The sequence below is a fragment of the Meles meles genome, chromosome 8, assembly GCF_922984935.1.
Source record: "Meles meles chromosome 8, mMelMel3.1 paternal haplotype, whole genome shotgun sequence".
NCBI lineage: Eukaryota > Metazoa > Chordata > Mammalia > Carnivora > Mustelidae > Meles > Meles meles.
In genome coordinates, this window is record NC_060073.1 from 49,575,646 (window position 1) to 49,595,671 (window position 20,026).

At 51.7% G+C, this 20,026-nt stretch overlaps 1 protein-coding gene across 5 annotated transcripts in view; it reads right to left on the minus strand.

Moving 5' to 3' along the window:
* Positions 1-20,026, minus strand: part of MICAL2 (microtubule associated monooxygenase, calponin and LIM domain containing 2) — a 213,885-nt gene that overhangs the window by 50,484 nt on the left and 143,375 nt on the right. For 4 of the 5 annotated variants that reach the window (XM_046015436.1, XM_046015434.1, XM_046015435.1 and 1 more), the window contains 6 exons: positions 16,868-17,051; positions 12,567-12,748; positions 7,615-7,689; positions 4,314-4,433; positions 2,984-3,138; positions 396-1,725 (listed from right to left, as the gene is read on the minus strand). In XM_046015436.1, coding sequence (XP_045871392.1) covers positions 396-1,725; positions 2,984-3,138; positions 4,314-4,433; positions 7,615-7,689; positions 12,567-12,748; positions 16,868-17,051 — 2,046 coding nt within the window. The remainder of the gene's footprint in view (positions 1-395; positions 1,726-2,983; positions 3,139-4,313; positions 4,434-7,614; positions 7,690-12,566; positions 12,749-16,867; positions 17,052-20,026) is intronic. The other variant, XM_046015443.1, reaches the window with a different exon arrangement.

A 20,026-nucleotide genomic window follows, 5' to 3' on the forward strand; every position in this document is an offset into this window, starting at 1 on the left:
TAAATAAAAAATAAATTATTTACTTAATGAAACATGTCCACTACATGTAATATGGCCATCAAACCACATTTGCGTAAATGATGTGCTAACTGTCGTAATAGCTATGATATACTGATTTTTAAAAATACAATTCTGGGGGTAAAACTTAGTAAAAGTTGCCATATACAGTTGGAAAGTGGTGTGAGAGTATGGCTGATCCTTTGTTGCTTTCAAAAACTCTGTAACATCATTTCAAACTTAATTTTTTCCTAATTTTTCAAATTCAAGTTTTCCTACTTTTGTCAGAATTTAATTTGGGAAGAAGGAGAAAGTGAGAGATGACTATTGTTAGTCCAGTAAGAATGACTAACTGCCGAGCAGGAACTGCAAACTTAAGTTAGGAGAGAGCCACTTACTTGCATCTTTGTCTGGAGAGGGAGGAGGGACTCTGTGCCCCAGGCCGGTGCTACTGAAAGGCTGTGCCAGCTTCTCCAGGGGCAGGGAGCTGTCCATTGTCTCCCCTGCTCCCCTGGGGGTGCTGAAGAGGTCCTGGAGGTCCTTTCTTTGTTTGGATTCTTGGAGGGAACTCTCAAAAGATTTGTCTTTGAGTCTGAGGGAGGAAAAGAGCGAGATTTTTCCCTTTGGAACCCTAGAAGCATCTGGGGACGTCTCTTGCAAACTCACTTTCTCAAGGAGTTTGGGGACATCTTCCATCTTGTGGCAGGGAGGGGCCAGGAACGCCGGAAACACCTTGGACGGTCGGTTGGGCAAACTGTGGGTGCGGAGGGCAAGGTCTGGAGGGCTAGGGTATGAGGGCTGGGCAGCCCTGGCAGGTGGGGAGCCCCAGGAGAAGAAGGCTGAAGCCCTACTCGCCATGTCTCTCCCCGGAGACTGCTGGCTGCCGTCTTTATTGGAACTGGTTTTGCGAAGGCTGAACGAGCGAGTGCTACCATGTGGCTGGCTGGTGGGCAGGTTCCTTGATTCTGGCTTGGCAGAGGCCTTCCTCCCACCTTCTGAGTTGGGGAGGAAGGAATCCAGGGACCTTCGGAAGACATTCGCTATGACCCTAAGCGGAGACTTGGGTGGAGCCCGTTCAGCTGGTGTCCCTGTCTTCTCCTGAGCCCTTCCCTGGGCGGGCGGGCTCTCTCTCGCTGTCCAGGGGAGCTGCAAGGGACTAACCGGTTTCGGCACACGGCCTCCCCTACCATTGCCAGCACTTCTCTGGGCAGGCTGTGCCCCAGCTTCCAGGCTCACATTCTCAGGGATGGAACTGTCCCAGTCCAGTAGCTTTGTCTTCTGCTCCGGGGTGAGGACTAACTTCTTCAAGCCCAACTTCTTCTCCTCTGCCAGCTCTGACCTGTTCTCCTCTCCCTTGCTGGGTCTGCTGTTCTTTTCTCCTGAGTCCTCTCCAGCACTGGGAGATACCTCTTGGTCTGGCAAACACCTGTTCGTCCCTCCAGTGGGGTCTGGGCCTCTGTGGATGCTACTGGTGTCCCCAAGAGAGGCCTCCGCTTCGTGACACCCATCAGAAGCCATCTCTGCAGGGCTGGGGGGCTGAGGGCTGGTGAGGCCATCTTCACCAGGCCTCACCATGAAGTACTCTGCTCGCTCCAGCACTTGGCCATGGGGCAGATACAGGGGCATGTCCTTGGGTACCCCTTGGGCTCTGGCTCGCCTCAGAAAGATTGGAGTGGAAGGGCTGGAGTGACCTCTTGAGACATGTGAGGGCTGGTTGTCAGCTGTCACCTAGAGGGGATGGGCAAAATGAATGCATATTTAGGAACTCCCAATATTTATTTATAAGGAGAAGCATATCTCAGCCCACAGACCCCTCCCTTCCTCTCTTCAGATCTCAGCCACCCAAAGTCTAAAAGAATTCTGCCCGGGATGATTTCAAAGGGCCGCTCTTCATTCTCAGTGGCTGCTTTGGGACCTGCTGGGATCTGCCTGGAGTCCCTGTATCAGCACTGATCAAAGGCTTTGCTGGGTGCTGGATTAGGTAGGTAAGAAGCCAGAATAGAAGGCAGAGGCATGAACAAGCTGCCGGGCCAGCCAGGCGGAGCCAGCCTGGCCCCTGTGAATGGCCAGATGTGTACGGGAGGACAGATGCTTCATGACTGGCTTGGCCATGGTCCTTATTAAGGGGTACCTTGCACCCATAGGTATATTCTTCCAACAACCAAGAGGCCAAGGTTTCTTCCTTGGAGACGACTAAGTTAAGGAGAGACAGTTACCCTTCTGGGCTGGAGCTGTGGTGGCAGAAGAGGGGCCTTTGGTCTTTTCAATAATCCTTCTAGACCTGACTCATGCCTTGCACCACTCAGAAAGTAGTCATTTGTAGCATGCAAGAATGTGGCCCTTGGCAAAGGACGAGTTTAGGGAAATTCTAGAAGTGGCTGTGCCCTGCCAAGAGCGCTGGTGCCTGAGGGGCAGGTCACAGGACAGGAGCTTACGAGAGCACGTACCTCTTCCCATCTTGTGCACTCTATTTGCCAGAGCCTGGACCAGGGTCCAGCAGGTAATGGAGGCTTGAAAAACTCATGTTGAAGGTAAAGTCCAAACTGGAGTATCTCAGTGATACCATTTTCTGTTCAAGGGGGATGTGCTTCCAAGAGTCTCCGGTTCCACCAAAGGGAGCCTCGGTCTGTGTCTGCCTTCCTTCAGCTGTGAGTTCCTCAAAGTCGCCTGCTGGACCCTCAAGGGTAGAGCTTATATCCTAGCAACTCTGCACGCCACAGTCTTGCCCAGAGTTTGTGCCCCACAAAGTCTGCTGAGTGAGTGGCTGTGCCCCAGGGCTGGCTGAGAAGGAACAGGATGGTTGAGCTCTCATGAAAACGACAAGTCAAAAAGGCCTGGGGGGACGCTTGACAGAGAGCATCTCATGGCCCTGGCTTTGCACTTGGGTGACCCAAGAGCGTTAAGAATCCAGAGTTAAGTGTGGAAGTGGGTGAACTATGAGCAGCTCACCTTCCTAACACCCGCACGGGGCCCCAAAGGTATTTACCTGAGGTAGGGAGAAGCCATCCAGTGCATTCCCTGGGACGTTGGCTGAAGAGAAATATGGCGGGGAAGATGGGGGAGGAGATGATGAGGAAAAAGAAAGAGGAGCAGGTTCCTTTGAAGGTGACATAGTTTTTTTGTTGTTCACTGGCGTCAAACCTACCGAGGAAAGAACACACTCTCCATTATAGAGCTCTTATTACCTTATTACCTTATTTTATCGCAAAGAGATTTTAAGAGAAGCGCCAACTTGGTAAATAGAGTCAGAAAGAGGAAGGTGTTAGAGACTGATTGAGAGGCTCTGGTGCCCAGAGTTTGAGCTTAGGAGGAACGGGTGAGAAGTGGCAGCCTCCTGGGGGGGAACGGAGGTCGGAGGATGAAAAGTCTAGAAACCATCACACTTCACACTCCCACAAGGATATTCCCGAGAGATGGAACAAGGAGTCTCCAGGACATCTCTTGGAAATGGATGCCTACTTCTGAAGTTTCCCCTAAAGCCGTCGTGGGTGGGGTCTGGACTGCGTTAAGTCACTTAGTCCACAAACCACCTGAGGCCTTTTCCCACAAAATGCCAGATCCTCGGCTGCGGGCATGGGCAGGGTGGGCCATCCCCGATAATGAATCCTGCTCTTCCTTCTCACGTGGGCGCCAAGGGGCTCTCCGCCGAGATGGTTTGCTTGAGATTTTAAGAGAACACGAGGGAAGGAGGTTATAACGAGCATCAAATCATCTGAAGCATATGGAGTGGGGTTCGTGCCAAGCTCTTGTTGGTCAGGGAACGAACGAGATGCAGTGTGTGTACTCAGAGCAAAGTGAGAAAGGAGTGTGGGGCTGGGACCCCGAGGACGCACTGAATTCCGCCCTGTGGGAGCTGGAGCCCGTTGGTCTGGTAACTGTAGAATTGTGACAGCCGTAGCCGGTGAGGTCAATCTCTCTCTCTCTCATGAGTTCACACACGTGCCCTCTGGGAACCTTAAATCTAAAATCTCAAGAGCTTCGCTTCTGTAGCCGACCATCCCAATGATATGTCCCTGAGGGATTCAGAAAATGCCACACTCTTTTGGAATTGTCCGCTCAGTGTATGACCCTTCAGCCCAGCCACCTCTCCTGTGAACCCTCCCAACAAATGAGTCTACCTCCCAGAGACTTCCCAGGACCTACATGTGTGTATACCCACTCTTGTCAGACTCCCTGCCTACGGCCACTCTGCTGACCCATTCCGAGTTCCCTCCACGGTATCCAACCTTCAGATGTTAGCTCACTTCCTAACCTAAGACAGTCCTCCGGCCTCAGTTTCCCCAAAGCTCCTCCTGTGAAAGGATATATGGATATACCAGGCCAACCGCGCCGCCAGAAAAGTTCCTTCCAGACCCATCTAGGTTCTTCAGGATTCTGTACTGCTTTCCTTATACACACGGGCAAGTGTGTCAGAACACGTATCCCAGTTCTGGGCTCTGGAAAGACAGCCACCACACACATATGTTCCGCAGGCTTCCAAAGTGAAGCCCTCCAGAATGCTTCTGAGGAAAAGATAACCCAGGGGAAGAGATCCGAGGGTGGCAGGAAGGAGCTGCTGGGAGAAGGCTCCAGGCTGCCAGGAGCCGGTGCAGGGGAGGCTGGCTGGCCTGTCACCCAAACCCCCGTTGCAGCCCACAATTAGATGGTTCGAGCCTAAAAAGGCAAACGCTGTGAGTCAGTTGTTGCCTTGCTTCCTGTCCTCAGCTTGCCAAATTCCTGCCGAATTCCTCCTCCTCCTCTTCCTTGCCCCCTCATTCTCTTCCTTCAGCTACCTCCTGAATCAAACTCCTCAGCTTGTCTCAGAGTCCCCTCCGCTCAACAGACTGCTTCTTTGTTCCCCCTAGGAGCTCTCTGGAACCTCTGACACAGAGCCAGGGACACCTTGGGAACCAAACCTGACAGGAAAGTCTTGGGGTTCATGAGGTCATGACCCAGGGCTGCTCCCTCTCTCCTTTTTTTAATCCCTGCCCCCACCCTCACCACTGGGGAGTCCTCTCTGCACACTCATTCCTCATGCACTGACTTCAGGAGAACTGGGACAGAGCTCAAGGGGACACCTGCCCGTCAAACTGCCACCTGGGAGGGAAAGGCCAGAGCTACGCTGAGAGGCGACGGGAGATCTCACCTGCCTGAGGTGGCTGATGTCTTTGGGTTCCCTCAGAGGATGCAAAGAGGAACCTGGAACCCCACCCTGCTTCACATCCACACCAGCTGCCTGACATTCTCCTCACGTGAAAAACGGGATGGCTAGCGTTGCTTCACGGGGAGGCCGAAATGGATAAAAAGTGGCGCCCGGGGTAGAACACAAAGTCAGTGCAGCACGCTAGCTAAGTATGAGCTCCAATGCCTCTCTTCCTCCCACGCACACAAGTTGTGGCCAATCATGACACCACTGAACTGACCTGTTCCAGAGGGGGCTGCGCACCCCTACCCTGGCCGGGATTTCTCTAACTTGTAGGCTCAGGGATTCCTCATTCACCAACTCAGATCCTTCCCTGCAGGTTCCTTCTTGTTTCCCATGGACGCTTGGCACGGTCCAGCCAGGCTGCCTCAGTCCCGGGTGCTGCTGGCCCTGCTGGTCCCATCACGCCAGGGCTTGATGAGCAGAGCAGGCCTGGGTTATGGCCCTCAAGCCCCCTTTGGCTCAGCTGCCTCTTCTCTGGGCCCTCTGGCAGTGACCTCTCACCTTGGCTCTAGAGGTCACTGTGGCTATGGTCAGCATGGGGAGGGTGAGAAGGGCACTGACACAGCTCCTTCTGTCCTCCCACCAGTGCTGGAGCCAGAACTAGCCTTGGCGGGGCAGTGAACGGACCCAGGAGACCGCGCCCCGGGTTCTGCTCCTTACTACAGTAGGACCAGTGTTGCCCTCTGGGGTTTCCTGGTGGGCAAAGTGAAGATGATCAAAACGACGCTGTGAGGATTCTTACAAAGATGGGGATTCCAGGGTGCAGCTTCCCAGAATTTGGAGTTTAGGCAATGCTCCAGTCTCCCAAGGTCTCAGAGCGCCCTCTAGGGGCAGATGCCTGCACAGGCGGAGCCTGTGGGCTCCGTTTGTTTCTGCACCAGGTCCAGCCGCCTCATTCCTTGGTTCCTGTGTTTGTTCACTCATTTATGCTCATTCATTCAGCAAACAACGACTGGACACCTCCTCTGGGCCAGGCCCACAGAAACGACCCCAACTGAAGGCCTGCCCTCAAACCAGCTTTTACATACACTTGAGAACCAGCATCTGGGATAACTAGAGACACACCGATGCCCTCAGGGGCATCCCAGAAACCAAGCTGCTGGTTAGCCATCCTCTCTCTCCTGTGCCTCCTCCAGCATCCCCTAACCTGCTAGCAGGGGCCCCCACCAGACTCACTGCTCGTACCCCGAGGAACTTCTCGAGGGCAAAGTAGAGCCCCTTGTACTAGCGGCACTCAGTGAAGCCGGCTGTTAGCACTGGGTGAAATCCATACCCAAACAGACCGCCCCACCCCACAGAAGCAGAATGCCCGTGATCTGAGGAGGGGCTGGCGGGGGGGAGGGGAAATGGAGTGACCTGGGCCTTCAGTAAATATTAAATCCCCCCTTTTCTCGTCACCCTCAGTGCCTGGGACTGCAAGATGATTCCAGAGTCATTTCAGGGTGCCCCAGGTCGGGTGGCTTGCCCGTGTGCCACTGTAGTCCAGCTCCAGAGGCACCCATTATCCCAGCCTCACCCAAGGGAGGGGAGGCCTCAAATCTGAGGGTTGCTGGGAGAATGAATGACTCATGGGCCAGGAGTCCGCGTTGACTCAGAAGGAAGGAGCCAACTAACTAGTGCTCTGTTCCAACTTCAACAATGGCTCTTTTTAGAAACTTTTGTCTAACCCAAGGCTTTCCTGGGTCCACCTCTCCCAGAGCAAAGCCCAGAGAGAGAGAGTGTGGGGGCAGGGGAAGATGGAAGGGGGACTTGGAGATGGATTAGAGGGCCCAGGAGGGGATGCCTGCCCGGTAAGGGAGGCCCCACAGAGACTGTGGCCTGCCCCAGAATGCTGTGCCACCATGAGTGGGGTTACTGCGCCCCCTAGTGGTATATCCAGAAGCCTTAGTGTCTGTTGTAGTCCCTGGTCCTCAGCCAACCCTGTTCTTCTCAGGGATGCTGGGATCAAAGCCTGCTCAGAGAAAGAAGCAGATGTGTTTGTATGGATGGGTGTGTGCATGGATGTGGGTGCGGCTTCCTTCATTGCTTTGCCCATGACTGCATGAGGTCATTCAGCTGATCCCCTCAATCCAACTCAAATGCACAGAATGAAAACACATAGAAGCTCTGGGTCTCGGTTTCCTCATCTGTGTTTCAAAAAGCTTGCAGCCAATCATTACTAACACCCCTTCCAGGTGCAACAGTAGAGCTCTAAGGCTCCATGATTCCAGACTGGGGAGCTGAAGGAGAAAGAAAAGTCCTAAATCCTTGGAAAATGCTTCCTCAGGTCAGCAGTGGGAACAGTCAACCTTCTATTTCTTTCCTTGCCCCCAACATCCCAGAGGCCAGGTCAGAGAGGACATGCATGGAATGAGAACAGCTGCCCCTGAGAATTGACCAGAAGACACTGCCCATGCCCCTCCCCACCCACTCCCAGAGAGCTCATGACTCACTCGACTGGAATTTTCTTCTCCAGCTCTGGTATTTGCTGGGACTTGGAAACTGGAAGCTACTGGCCCGTTGTAGAGCTGTGGTAGAAAAAAAGAAAGGGGGAGAGAAGTCAGGGAGGGAGGAAGTTAAACTTACAGGAAAACCATGGGGTTTTCTCCTGTGGCACATTTTATAGACTAATAGTCATAATTGACTGAACCCCTTCCTTTTCCAGACTGCATCTTCCCATCCCTACAACATATACCTCCCAACTTTTCATTTGGTCTCATATTGAGACCGCTCTGGACAGGTACGGTGATCATTCAGAAAATGCCTCAAATTATGAGCCATCATTCTAACTCACCCATAATCAACACACATGTGTGCCTGTGTATGCACACATGTATTCACGCATGCCCATATATACGCGTGCTTTTGTGCACACTTGTATGCTCGTTTTCAGCAAAGCAGTTCTTCAAAGCTGGTCTCACATCAACGTCCCACATATGGAGTAGACAAACCGGAGCTGCTCTCACGGAAGCCTGAAAGCGCCAGGAAGTTCTACGTCCTCTCCCTCTCCCCCACAAAGCCTCCCAAACCCTTCAGGAACCAGGATTCCACGGACTGTGTATGGAAGAGCCTCCACCCAGGTGGGTCTTGAGAATTAGCTGAGCGAGATGAATATCATATGCAGAAGAACGTGGGCTTGGCCTTTCAGGGTGTGAGAGATGCACATGCCCCATTCCCACTCTGGACCCTCAGAGTTCCAGGTCCCTGTGGCGGTTCCTTCAGAGAACCTTCCCTTCAGAGAAAGAATGGGAACCGCATGCACACAGGTGGACAAGGGGGCGTGGAAGGAAAGAACGCCCCAGGAGTGATGTGGGTGTGGGAGAACGGGGTCGGGAAGGTTTGAAGCCAATGCCCAGCCCTCTCTCGGTAGGAAATCCTGGGTCCCACACCCTGCCAGTGCTCAGAACTGGGCATCAGCTCTCATCAGCCAGGCTGTGGGGTGCAGATGGCAATCCCTTCTGGGGGCTTCTCTTCCTTGGGACAAGATATGCCAGTTCCTTCGGTCCCTGACTTCCCTCTTTCCCTTACTCTCCCTGGAGACCACGTGAGCCTGTTCTTGTCTGGTGGGTTCTTTGTCCCACAGGCCTGCTGTCATATTGAAGCCACGGGTTTGAGGGGGAGCTGTGTGGAGGGGTGCAGGGCCCAGCCTCCTCTCCCCCCACCCTCCAGTTTGGGTCTGTTCCTCCCTTCTGCAGGCGCAGGGCAGGGTCAGCCTGGCTGGACAGTGTGCGGCAGGGGCAGGCAGGCCTCTGGGAAAGCTACATCCCGCCGGCCATTACCACAGCCCCTCCATCTGCTGGTGGAGACAATTCCTGAGAAATGTAGAAGACAGCTTCAGGCTCCTATTTTATTGCTTCTCCTCAGCCTTTTCACTTTGTGGAATGGAACTTATTAAAATTGGCTAAAATTCACAAGCGATTTTCCATCGCTGGTGTTTATAGGACACACATGTGCACATTTTTAACCACAATAGGAACAACAGGGTGGGTAGCAATGATTCGATCCAGTCGTTTTGAGAAGCATAAAGCAAGCCTGGTTCCCTTTTTCATCTTATATTTTATTTATATTTATTTTTAGGGAGCGCTTTTGGAGCTCTGACTGCATGACCCACTACAAAAGGAGTAAGGGGTAAGTATCTTGCCATATGGTGTTAATGATAATGATAATATTGTTTTATTGTTACAAACTAGCAGTATGCCCTGTAGGTCATCGGACCATCCCTGTTGTCAAATTATTGCCAGAAAAAAGAAATGGAGAAATACCATTTTTTTCTAAAGCAGAATAAGATGGGGGGAGTCCGCCCCCCCAGCTCTAACTGGTTTACGCCCCAAACCCAATGGACTCGACTGATTCATTTAATTGTTTCAGTGTGCACGTCACAACAAACTGACGCAGACAGGTCCTCTTGGAAGCTGCTCTTCTGTGATCCCCAAAGTGTGGGATGTGGCCCCCCTGCATGGGAGCAGATGGGGCGCTTCCATAAAATGCACATACTTGGCTCCACACTAAACCCACCAGATGAGAATCTCTGTAGGTACGAACCTACATATCTGCCTTTTAAACGAGATTTCAAAGATCCACTGAACTAGGTGTTTGGGGGGAGCATTACTGAGCCTTTTCCACTGAGCCCCGATAACACAGGGCTTAAATTCTATTTCAGGCCATCCTCTTGGGGATGCTCTGTACTAAAGAACCTTGAGGATACAGTAGCTTCCTTGAGGAGCCGAGGTAGTCCCAGAAGTCTTTCCCTAAATCGTGGAGAAACACTATGTAACACAAAAGGTACCATTTTTGCCGTGTTAGAGCCGAGCTCGGTGCCGTAAGATCATTCACAATATTGTTCAACCGTCAGCACTGTCTACCTCCAGAACTTCTTCTTCATCCCAAACTGAAACTCTGTCCCCACGAATCTAACCCCCCACCTTCCTACCCCCTGCCCCCGTCATCACCATTTGGCTCTCTCTATGAATTTGACTATTCCAGGTACCACACAGACGTGGAATCATGTAATGCTTGTTCTGGCTTGCGCATCGGGCTTACTTCACTCAGCATCACGTCTGCAAGGTTCATCCACGTTGGACCGTGTGTCAGAGCTTCCTTCCTTTCTAACACTGAATAATAGTTCATCGTATGGATGTCACCCAATTTGTTTATCCACTCACCACTTGGCAAACTGGGGGGGGTCATTTCCCCCTTTGGCAATTGTAAATAATGCCGGATGAGCACGGGTGTGCAAATCAGGAGTCTTCTTAAAGCAGGTTGGCCTGGTCTGGCATTCCCTTGGCTCAGCTCTGAGCCATTTACTCAAGTGTAAACTGTGGTGAGTGATCAATCCTATATGATCTGGTAAAGTAACCAATTTACCATAACCAGCCACACAAAACACAGCTCTGAGACCGTGCTGGAGGTTTTAACCTTTACAATGCGGTCTGGCTAGCAATGATCAAAAATGTGATGACGGTGAAATCAACAAAAGTTCGCTTGAAAGTCATGCAGTCTGTCCACGTCTCTGTCTACTCTGTATTTTATCCTGGAATTAAGCTGGACTCTTAGAAACAAAAGTCTTTGGCCACACTGCCTTGTCGTCTTGACCCGGACCCATTCCCCTGGAAGAACTCCTCTTACTGAGTCATGTGTGGTCGTGATGCCCTCACCAGCCAGGCAGGGATGCCGCACGAGACAGCCTCACCCAGGACGTGAACTCACGTGTCTCCCAATGCTGTCTGTTTGACACGAAGCACTAGGGAAAGGGCTACCAGATCTGGAACTTGCAGCAAACCAATATGTTGTTTTTCTCATGAACAGTGAGAACAATGATGGTGGTTTTTTTTGTTGTTTTTTTGTTTTAAGATATTATTTATTTATTTGACAGAGAGAGAGAGAGATCACAAGTAGGCAGAGAGGCAGGCAGAGAGAGTGGGGGAAGCAGGCTTCCTACTGAGCAGAGAGCCCGATGTGGGGCTCCATCCCAGGACCCTGAGATCATGACCTGAGCTGAAGGCAGAGGCTTAACCCACTGAGCCACCCAGGTGCCCCCAATGATGGTGTTTTATTTTTAACTCTGGCTGCCAGAAAACTCAGGACCAAATTTATGATTCCCTTAGAGCAACTGCTTAGGACCACGGTCTGCCTCTCTGGGGTTTCTACCTCCTAAACTCATTTGGTTAACCCTGATCTTGAGGATTTATCTTTTAGAGAGAGAGAGAGATGTAGAATTTTGTTTTATGTCTCTCTTGTAAATTGCCTAAGATCCCCTGGCAATTGAGGAGCAAGGAGAAATGGAGAGAAGGAATGAAAGGCAGGCAGGCTTCATATCTGCACATGAGGAGGATGGAGCCCAGGGAGACAGAGGCCAAGCCTGAGCAGACAGAGGCAGGCTGCCCCAGCTGGGCACGGTGCAGTGTTCTGTTCACTGGCCATGCTAAGCCCTTCCAGACCACACCGCAATGCTATTGAGCAAATACGTTCAGTTGACAATTGTCCCCTTTTTTTGAAAGCTCACAGGGAAGGTAAATCCAGAGTTTCCAAGAGGCCTGCCTCAGCCCCTGGTTTTCCTGGGAAACCAACCCTAGGTTCAGGTGGAAATTCTGCTCTCTGCCACCAGAGGGATGTGCAGGACAAGCTGAGTCCTGGCTGTCCCAGGGCAGCCAAGGCCGTTGGCGCCCAAGGCGGCAAGTTTCTGTTCACCTGCTTCTGCTGCTGACCGAGGCAAAACATTCAAGGCCACCTTTATTAAAACAAACTGGGCTGCTAAAGACAACTTTTTAGGGTGTGGAGGCCCTTGGCCCTGGGCCGTACGGTTTACTAGCTGTGAGACTTAGGGAAAACATGGTCTGTTTGCTCACGGGTCAAAGGGTAAGCTTACTTACCCACAGGGTCGTCCTGAGGATGAAATGGGGCCACATATGGGAAAACCCTCAGCTGTTAAAGGTGCTTAGTAGAAGTACATTTATTACTGTGTAAACTTCTAGGGCATTCCGCATGTTCCAAGCATGGTTGATGCCCTGTGCTGCCCCTGGCTGACTGTGGTCCAATGGCAGCTAAGCCCCATTCTTCCCTAGTGGGCTACGGAACACCAGATGGGCCCCTAAGGAGATGCAGAGAGGAGACTGTCCCAGGCAAGAGGGTGCTGGAGTCCCCTTATCTCCGCCAGCCTGGAACACACAACAGCCGGTCAGACCCCTCTGCCCCCTGCCCACTTGAGATTCCAAAGCTTCTCATAGAGAAAAAGGCTGGGCCTGGATCACTCCCACTTACACCCCAGCCCCGCTGCCCCTAAGCCTGAGGGCTGGACCTGTCACTGGATCCTCTGTGATGAAAAACTGGCTGTGAGGAGTCTCCACTCCCTCCCCATTTGCCAGGATCAAGCAAGCCTGGCCCCCACCCAGGCAAGCTCCCTGCTCACCGTGCACAGCTTGTGACTCCTCAGGGCACCGTGGCGAGACTTCCCTGGTGGAGGCTTCTCTCAGGGAGCTGTGCCTCGTGAGGGGCTCCGGGAGGGGCGGGGCTTCTGGCCGCCAGGGGCTCTCCTCATGGGGCTGGGCACTCGAAGACTCACTGCTGGGGCAGTCTGGCTCTGCCTCGGAGCTGGAAGGAGGAAGCACAGGGTGGGTGAGCGGGGAGCCCTACAGGACACATCCCACACCCCACTGTGCCCTGCCTGTCACTGCTTCCCTCAGACCCAGCACTCTGGGGCAGCGAGAGTGGTTTTGTCCCCTCTGCACTCCAAGCCCAGCCGCAGGCTTTGTTATGGGCTGGACTGTGCTCCCCAAGATTCATATTAAGTCTGAACACCTAGGACCTCAGAAGGCGAGTGCATTTGGAGATTGGGGCTTTAAGGAGGTAACTGAGTTAAAATGAGGTCATTAGGGTGAGCCCTAATCCAACAGGGCTGGTGTCCTTACAAGAAGAGGAAATTTGGACAGGCATAGACGAAAATATCCCATGAACACGGGGTCAGCCACCGACAAACTGAGGAGAGGGGCCTGGAACAGATCCTTCCCCCTCGTGGCTCTCAGAAGGAACGAGCTGTGCCGACATCTTGATCTCGGACTCCCAGCTTCTAGAACTGTGAGAAAGCATGTCTCTGTTGTTCAAGCCACCCGGTCCGTGGTGCTTTCCGGAGCCCTAGCAAACAAATACTGGCATGGATCCAAGCAGGAGAACGAAGCCCCACGAACGTATGTTGACATGCTTGTGGGACGGCTGGTCTACCTACCTTCAGCCATCCTTGAGCATGACTCCTCAACTCTCTGGGGCAAAATGAGCTTATGATTTAGGACCTGGTCCTAAAACGTTAGGCATTTCAGTGCTGCTCGTGTCCTGTGGGAACGGATGGGAGGAAAAAGGCTTCGGGGTTGGAGGCGGGGTCTGGAGGCTGGGCCTTGAGTGATGGGCCGGAATTCGCAGGGCAGAGAAGTGGAAGTGGTGTGTCCTCAGCAACAGGGACAGCACAGGCACAGTCCCCTGGGGAGGCGCCCACCTACAGGGCTGTGACTATTTACTGTCTGTGTGTGTAAGTCAGTATACATCTTTCCACTGGGCCACTGCTCCTTATCCGTCTGTGTGCTCTGGTGGACTCTCCATCCATCCCAGGGCCCAAGCCTGCCCACCACAGTGGCTCTTCACCAATGGGTCCCAGAGGTAGTAGTACCCACTGGAGGTCTACCTTGAGATCTTGGGACATGGACATAGACGGATGGTCATGGGCTGAGGCCCTCTGTACCCAGGAGTTCCACATGTGGATATAGCCTCCTCGTGGATGTTTGTAAATCCGACATGCAAAGGGGTGAGAGCAGAGAGTGGCTACTTGAGTTCTGGGCTCCAACCTTGCCTGGAGAGAGGACTACCCTGGGACTTCCCAGCCAGAGGAGCCAAAGTATTTGCTTTGTTACTTAAGCTAGCTTTGGGTTTCTGTCTCTCACAATGGACATGGTCCTGCCTAACTGAGCTCTAGAAGGCTGTATGAGACTTGGGGCAGAGCCTTCCTTTTCTGGGCCTTGCCTTTTATCTCAGTGACTGCAGAGGGCACTCCAAAGCAGAGGTGCTCATGCTGACGTGTGGTTAGAGTCACCTAAGGGACTTGCTAAAATAAAATGTACGTTCCCAGGCCTCTCTTCCAGAATCTGAAGGCTCCAGACTTCATGAACTAGCTGTCTGCATGGCGGTATCCATATTCATCCCTCACATTCTTCCCACACCTACTCCAGTCAGGTTTCTGATCCTCTTATTGGAAAATCCAGAGGTCGCTCCTCCAGCTCCTCCATTCTCATCTGAAACAGTGAACCACACTCTCCATCCCGAAACTCCCTTCTTCTCTTAGCTTCCACAACTCAGCCTCTCTTGGTTTCTCTCCTTCCTGGGTTTTGCCAGCATCTTCTCTGCTTGCCCACTGAATGTTCAAATGCCCTGGGGCCCTCATTCAGGCCCAGCTCTTCTTTATCTATGAGAAGATAGCCTCTTTTTTTTTTTTTTTTCTTTTTTCTGAAGAGACATTCTTACTCCACAGGTGACTCATCAACTCCCTTGGCTTTCATAGCCTCTATGTGCCACTGGCCCCTAAATCCTGTCTCTAGTCCTGCCTCCCAGAAACTTCTCTGTTCTACTGCTTGCTTGACAACTGTGCAAAGACATCTCAAAGCCCACAGGTCCAAAACAGAACTCTTGATTTTCTCCACAGACCTGCATCTTTCCCCAAATCTCGTCCTCCTAAGGCTGCTCTAGAAATGACTGTACCTTTCATGCAGCCACCTGGTGCAAAGTCTGCGAGTCACCCTTGGGCTCACTCTCACCTTCACGTTTAGTCCATTAGCAAATCTCCTCCCCTGCTCCCAACCTTGGTCCAAGTCCCTCATCTCTTACCTGCACCACAGGCTCCCACCGGGCCTCCCTGCCTCCCCTCCCACCCACCTCTGCCCCACCCATTTTCTGTACCAAGCCCTGCTGATCTTTAGAAATCATAAATAAGATGTCACTCTCTGGGGCTCCTGGGTGGCTCAGTGGGTTAAGGCCTCTGCCTTCAGCTCAGGTCATGATCTCAGGGTCCTGGGATCGAGCCCCGCATCGGGCTCTCTGCTCCGCGGGGAGCCTGCTTCCCCCTCTCTCTCTGTCTGCCTCTCTGCCTACTTGTGATCTCTATCAAATGAATAAATAAAATCTAAAAAAAAAAAAAAAAGATGTCACTCTCTGACTTAAGAATTATCTAATGGCTTTCAATAGGACCTGGAATAAAGTTTAAAGTCCTTGTCCTATCTACTCAGCCTTACTCCTGCCTTAGTTTCTGGTCTGGTATCTTACTCTTCCTCCCTTCCTTGTGTGCCAGCCACATTAGAAGACATCAGGCCCACACTTGCCCCAGGGCCTATGTACTCCACTGCTTGGATGCCATTTCCTCCGTCTTCACATGGCTGTCCCTTCTTGTCAGCAATTCTCAGGTTACATGTCACCTCCTCGTGGAGGCTGTGGTCGATTGTTTGCAGAGGGCCAGCAATCGTTCCCCTCCGGGATCCACACCCTTTTTCAATGGAACTTAGCAGCTCCTCCCATAATGGCAGAACCAATTTCCCCACCCCTTGAATCAGGGTTGGACTTGTGACCATGTAGATGTGATAGGAACAGCCAAGACCTCAAGAGACTTGGTGTGATTGTACTTTCTCACAGGACTGTGTTAATAAGCACAGGCTGCCTATTGGAGGACAAAAGACCCATAGCCCAGTAGCCTCCTGGCACCCCAGCTGACACCTAGCCATGCTCTAGAAGTGGGACCCTGCTGGCCCAAACACACGGGAGCCCACTGAGACCAGAAGAACTGCAGGACTGAGCCTGACTGAATTGCTGGCCCACAGAATCGTGAGTAGAATAAGCAGTGGCTGTTGGGTGCCTTGTTACACAGCATGATGATGAGAACAGATAACCGATACAAAGGCCTTTCCTGGCTTCCTGATTGAAAGTAGCTGACTAGTCACTATCATAAACTCCTGTTTTATTTTTCAACCTGTAACAAAGGTGAGATTTCTCCTGTTAACTATTTACTTGTTTACTGACTGCTTACCTAGTTTGAACAAGAGCCCTGTGAGAGCAAGGCCTGTGTCTTGTGTGGGTCACTGCTGTATCCTCAGAGTCTAGTACATACTGAGCCATTGGTCCCTCTTGCTGGTTGACCTCCTGGATGAATTCAGTGTCTGGGGACAGCCTGGAGTCAGCACTCCTAATGACCATTCTGGGTGGTTCTGGTAATGGAGGTAAGGATGGCATTCTGGGAAATACTCATCTAGGGCAGCAGGGCTTCACTTCTCATGCCTTCTCCCACCCCTGGCCCAGCCTCCCATCACCATGCACTGCCATCTTACATTTTACTGTGACAGTGATGCCCACTCGGCACCCCTTGCTGCAGCCTACATCACAACAGCCTTTGGGGAGAAGACAGTGGGGCCAGAGCCTGTCGCTTCTCTGAGAAAACAGCAATTTCTGACACTTATAGTGCTTATTATATGCCGAACATGGTTCTATGTGCTTTATGTATGTTAATTGTTAGATCCTTACGATTGTCCATGAGACAGGTGATACCACTGTTTCCATTTTACAGATGAGAATATAGAGGTACAGAGAGGTCACATGGTCAGTGAGTGGAGAGGAGACTAGTCCATGAATGCTGTAGCTCTTGTCCAATCCCTCTTCTGTCCCCATCCTGCAGCAGCCTGAGCATACCTGCTGTCATCACTGGTGACCAGGACACGCACAGCCATCATGTCTTGTCCAACTACATCCTCCCCAGGGCTGATCTTCACTGAGGTCCACTCAGAGGACAGGAGAGAGGTGCTTTCACCTTCCACATCACTGGGCTCTGGCTCCAGAACACTCTTGGGCTTCTTGGGGGAGGTTGGCTCATCTGCTGGGAGGAGAAGAGGGTCTAGAGAGATGATGGGAATAAATGGGCCCTACAGGGTACCTGCTTCCCATCCAGAAGATTGGGCAGGCTGCTGGGGGTGGGGAGGTGGGCAGGAAAGCAGGCTTTGGGTCTACTTGGACACTCTAAGACTGACCTTCTCATCCTCTGTTCCTACCATTTAGTCTACCAGATGCCCCAGGATTTAGAGCACCTCTGTGTATAGGACAGGAATACACACATCTCATTTAGTCCCATAGGAGTGTCCTGAAATGTTCAGAGGGACCACCCAGGCCCACCAATCTCTAGACTGCCATTGTCAAAATCACAGTGTCCAACATACTGCTAAACCTGGTGGCAACTTCTCCATTCTTGTCTTGATACATTAGAAGCATTTGACCCAGCGGTTCATTCTCTCCTTCTAGAAACAGCTCTCCTCTCAGCTTGCTTCTAGGATAACACAGCCTTGCTCCCTTCTCCTCAATGGTTGCTCTCCTTCCCTCCTCGTTTCTGTGCTGGGTATACCTTTCCCTGCACCACCACCACCCCCAGCCCCCGACCTGGTAACATTGGAAGGCCCCAGGGCTGTCTTTGAATCTCTTCTCTTACTCATGCCTGTGATAATCTCATTTGGTCTCCTGGCTTCAAATAATCCTAGATAACAATGACTCACTCCTACATCTATATTTCCAGCCTGGACATTTCCTCTGAATCTAGGCTTACATATTCCATTGCTCTCTTGGCCTCTCCCCATGGATGTCTAGTGGACACATCAAACTCATGTCTGAGCGGAGCTCTTCAGCCACACCGCTTCCCAACCCTGCTTCCCCCACAGCCCTCCCCATCTCGGTCAATGGCGACCTTGGCCTTCCAGCTGCTCAAGTCAAACGCTTTCACAGCATCCTTGACTTCTCTTGTTTTTTCATTCTTCACTCAAGTTATCAGCCAATCCTGCTGGTTCTACCTTCAAAGTGGGTCAGGAATCCAGTCACCTGTCACCTCCTCCTCTGCTACCACCCTGACCCAGCCACTGGGTCTCCCTACTTTCCTTCTTGCCATGCTCCCCCCGCCACTCCCCAGTCTTCTCAGCACAGCCACCCAAGTAACTGTCCAATGCAAGTCAGATGATGCTCCCCTGCTCCACACCCTCCAATGCCCCCTGTGAGCTCATCTCCCACTACTGCCCTGCTGTCTGTTCTGACCACGTGGCCACCCTACTGTCCCCCCATCTCAGCCCTGTGTACCACTCCTGCCTCTTCCTAGGAAATGCTATTCCCGCAGGCCTTGCTCACTCACTGCCTCAAGTCTTTGGTCAAATGGCACCTTCTCCAGGAGGCCTACCCTGTCATCCTATTTTAACTGCAACCCATACCCTCAGCACTCTGTTCCTCTTTATTTTTATTCATAACATATCTCACCTTCTAATGCACTCTGTAACTTTCTCTTTTGTTTATTGTGTCTCTCCCATGACTAGGACATAAGCAGTGATTTGTGTCTGTTTCCTTTCTTGCTAGAATGGTAGCAGGTAAGGAGTAGATGCTCGATGAATGCCTGTTGAATGAATCAATGAATGAGCGAGCAAAACAGGCCGCCCGAGGCCAGGTCCATTTTGGCCACAAATTAGCTGGGTGGCCTCTTCTCTGGTCACAGTGGGACAGGTGTCTTTTCTTTTGATGGCTGACACTTCACTTGCACTTGGTTCCCTCCTCACCAACCCCCCTCCAAGGACCATCACCTCCTCTTCCCTGTGCCACAGACGTCTATGTCTATTGGGCCTTTTCCATCAGTATTTGCATGTGCTGAAGCCTCTACCATTTTAAGGAAACTATTTTTAACCCAATTCCCATGCCTGGCCCCTAGCCAAGCCTTCTTCCTCTTCTCCCTCCTTCCCAGCCAGTCGTCTTGGAAGAGTCTGCTGCTCTCACTTTTTCCCTGTGCACCTTCCCTCCCTCAACTCCTCAGTCCCCTACAATCCTGCCTATGTCTCCATGACTCCCAAACTGTGTTCCCCCAAAGCCTGCCTATGTCTCCATGACTCCCAAACTGTGTTCCCCCAAAGCCCTCGGTGGCCTCCTTATTGCTAAGTCCAATTCACAAGCTCTGGGGTCCTCCTGCAGCTGCTGCAGCCCTCAGCCCTCCCTGCTCCAGGCACCCAATTCTCTCGCCCCCTCCCTGGCTGCTCCATTTCAGCCACCCAGTCTCTAAGCCCTAAACGTTGGGTTCTTCCCACCTCCACCAGCAGGAGGCTGGCTACTCCCTGACTATATTTATCATCGATGAAAATAACTCAAGAAATTTTTATTTTTACGGGAAATGCCTCATGCTTTAAAAATACTGTACAAATCAAACAAAGCACATCGCCAGGCACATGCGGCCAGTGGGTGGCCAGCTTGCCACTCTCGGCATACATGCACGCTTGCTTGTGCGTGCGCATTTGCACACTTCTGCATGGGTGTGGCTGTGCATGAGAGGCACTGGTAGAACAGGTGTGTAACTGGATGCTTGGCTCTGTAGTAGTAGCTGTAATAATATATGAATAATAGGAGCAGCTGACTTTTATTGAGCACTTTTATGGAGAAACGTTGTGTTTAAGGTATATTAAGTCTATTAAACTTCAGAGAACCTTCTAGACAAGTATTATCATCCCCATTTTGTTGATGAAAAAACAGGTGCACAGAGAAGTTAAGACATCAGAGGACGGGGATCCGTCTGTATGGCTGTGAGCAGCACAGAACCATAGACACCAATATGCGTGACCTTTATTCTGGGAGTTTGGGCTGGATTATGTTCCTGTTTTTCATCCCCTCTCCATAACAGAGCTGTGCTTTTTCTTCTGTGACCTTGCAGTCCTTCCTACAAGGGGTGGTTGGTAGGCCTCCTTGCCCAACTGGCGTGGGACTTGGCTGCGACACTTGCTTTGCCCAGTGGAAACGAGTGGATGTGACGTAAGCAGTGGCTTCAAATGACCTTGCTGTTTGGCT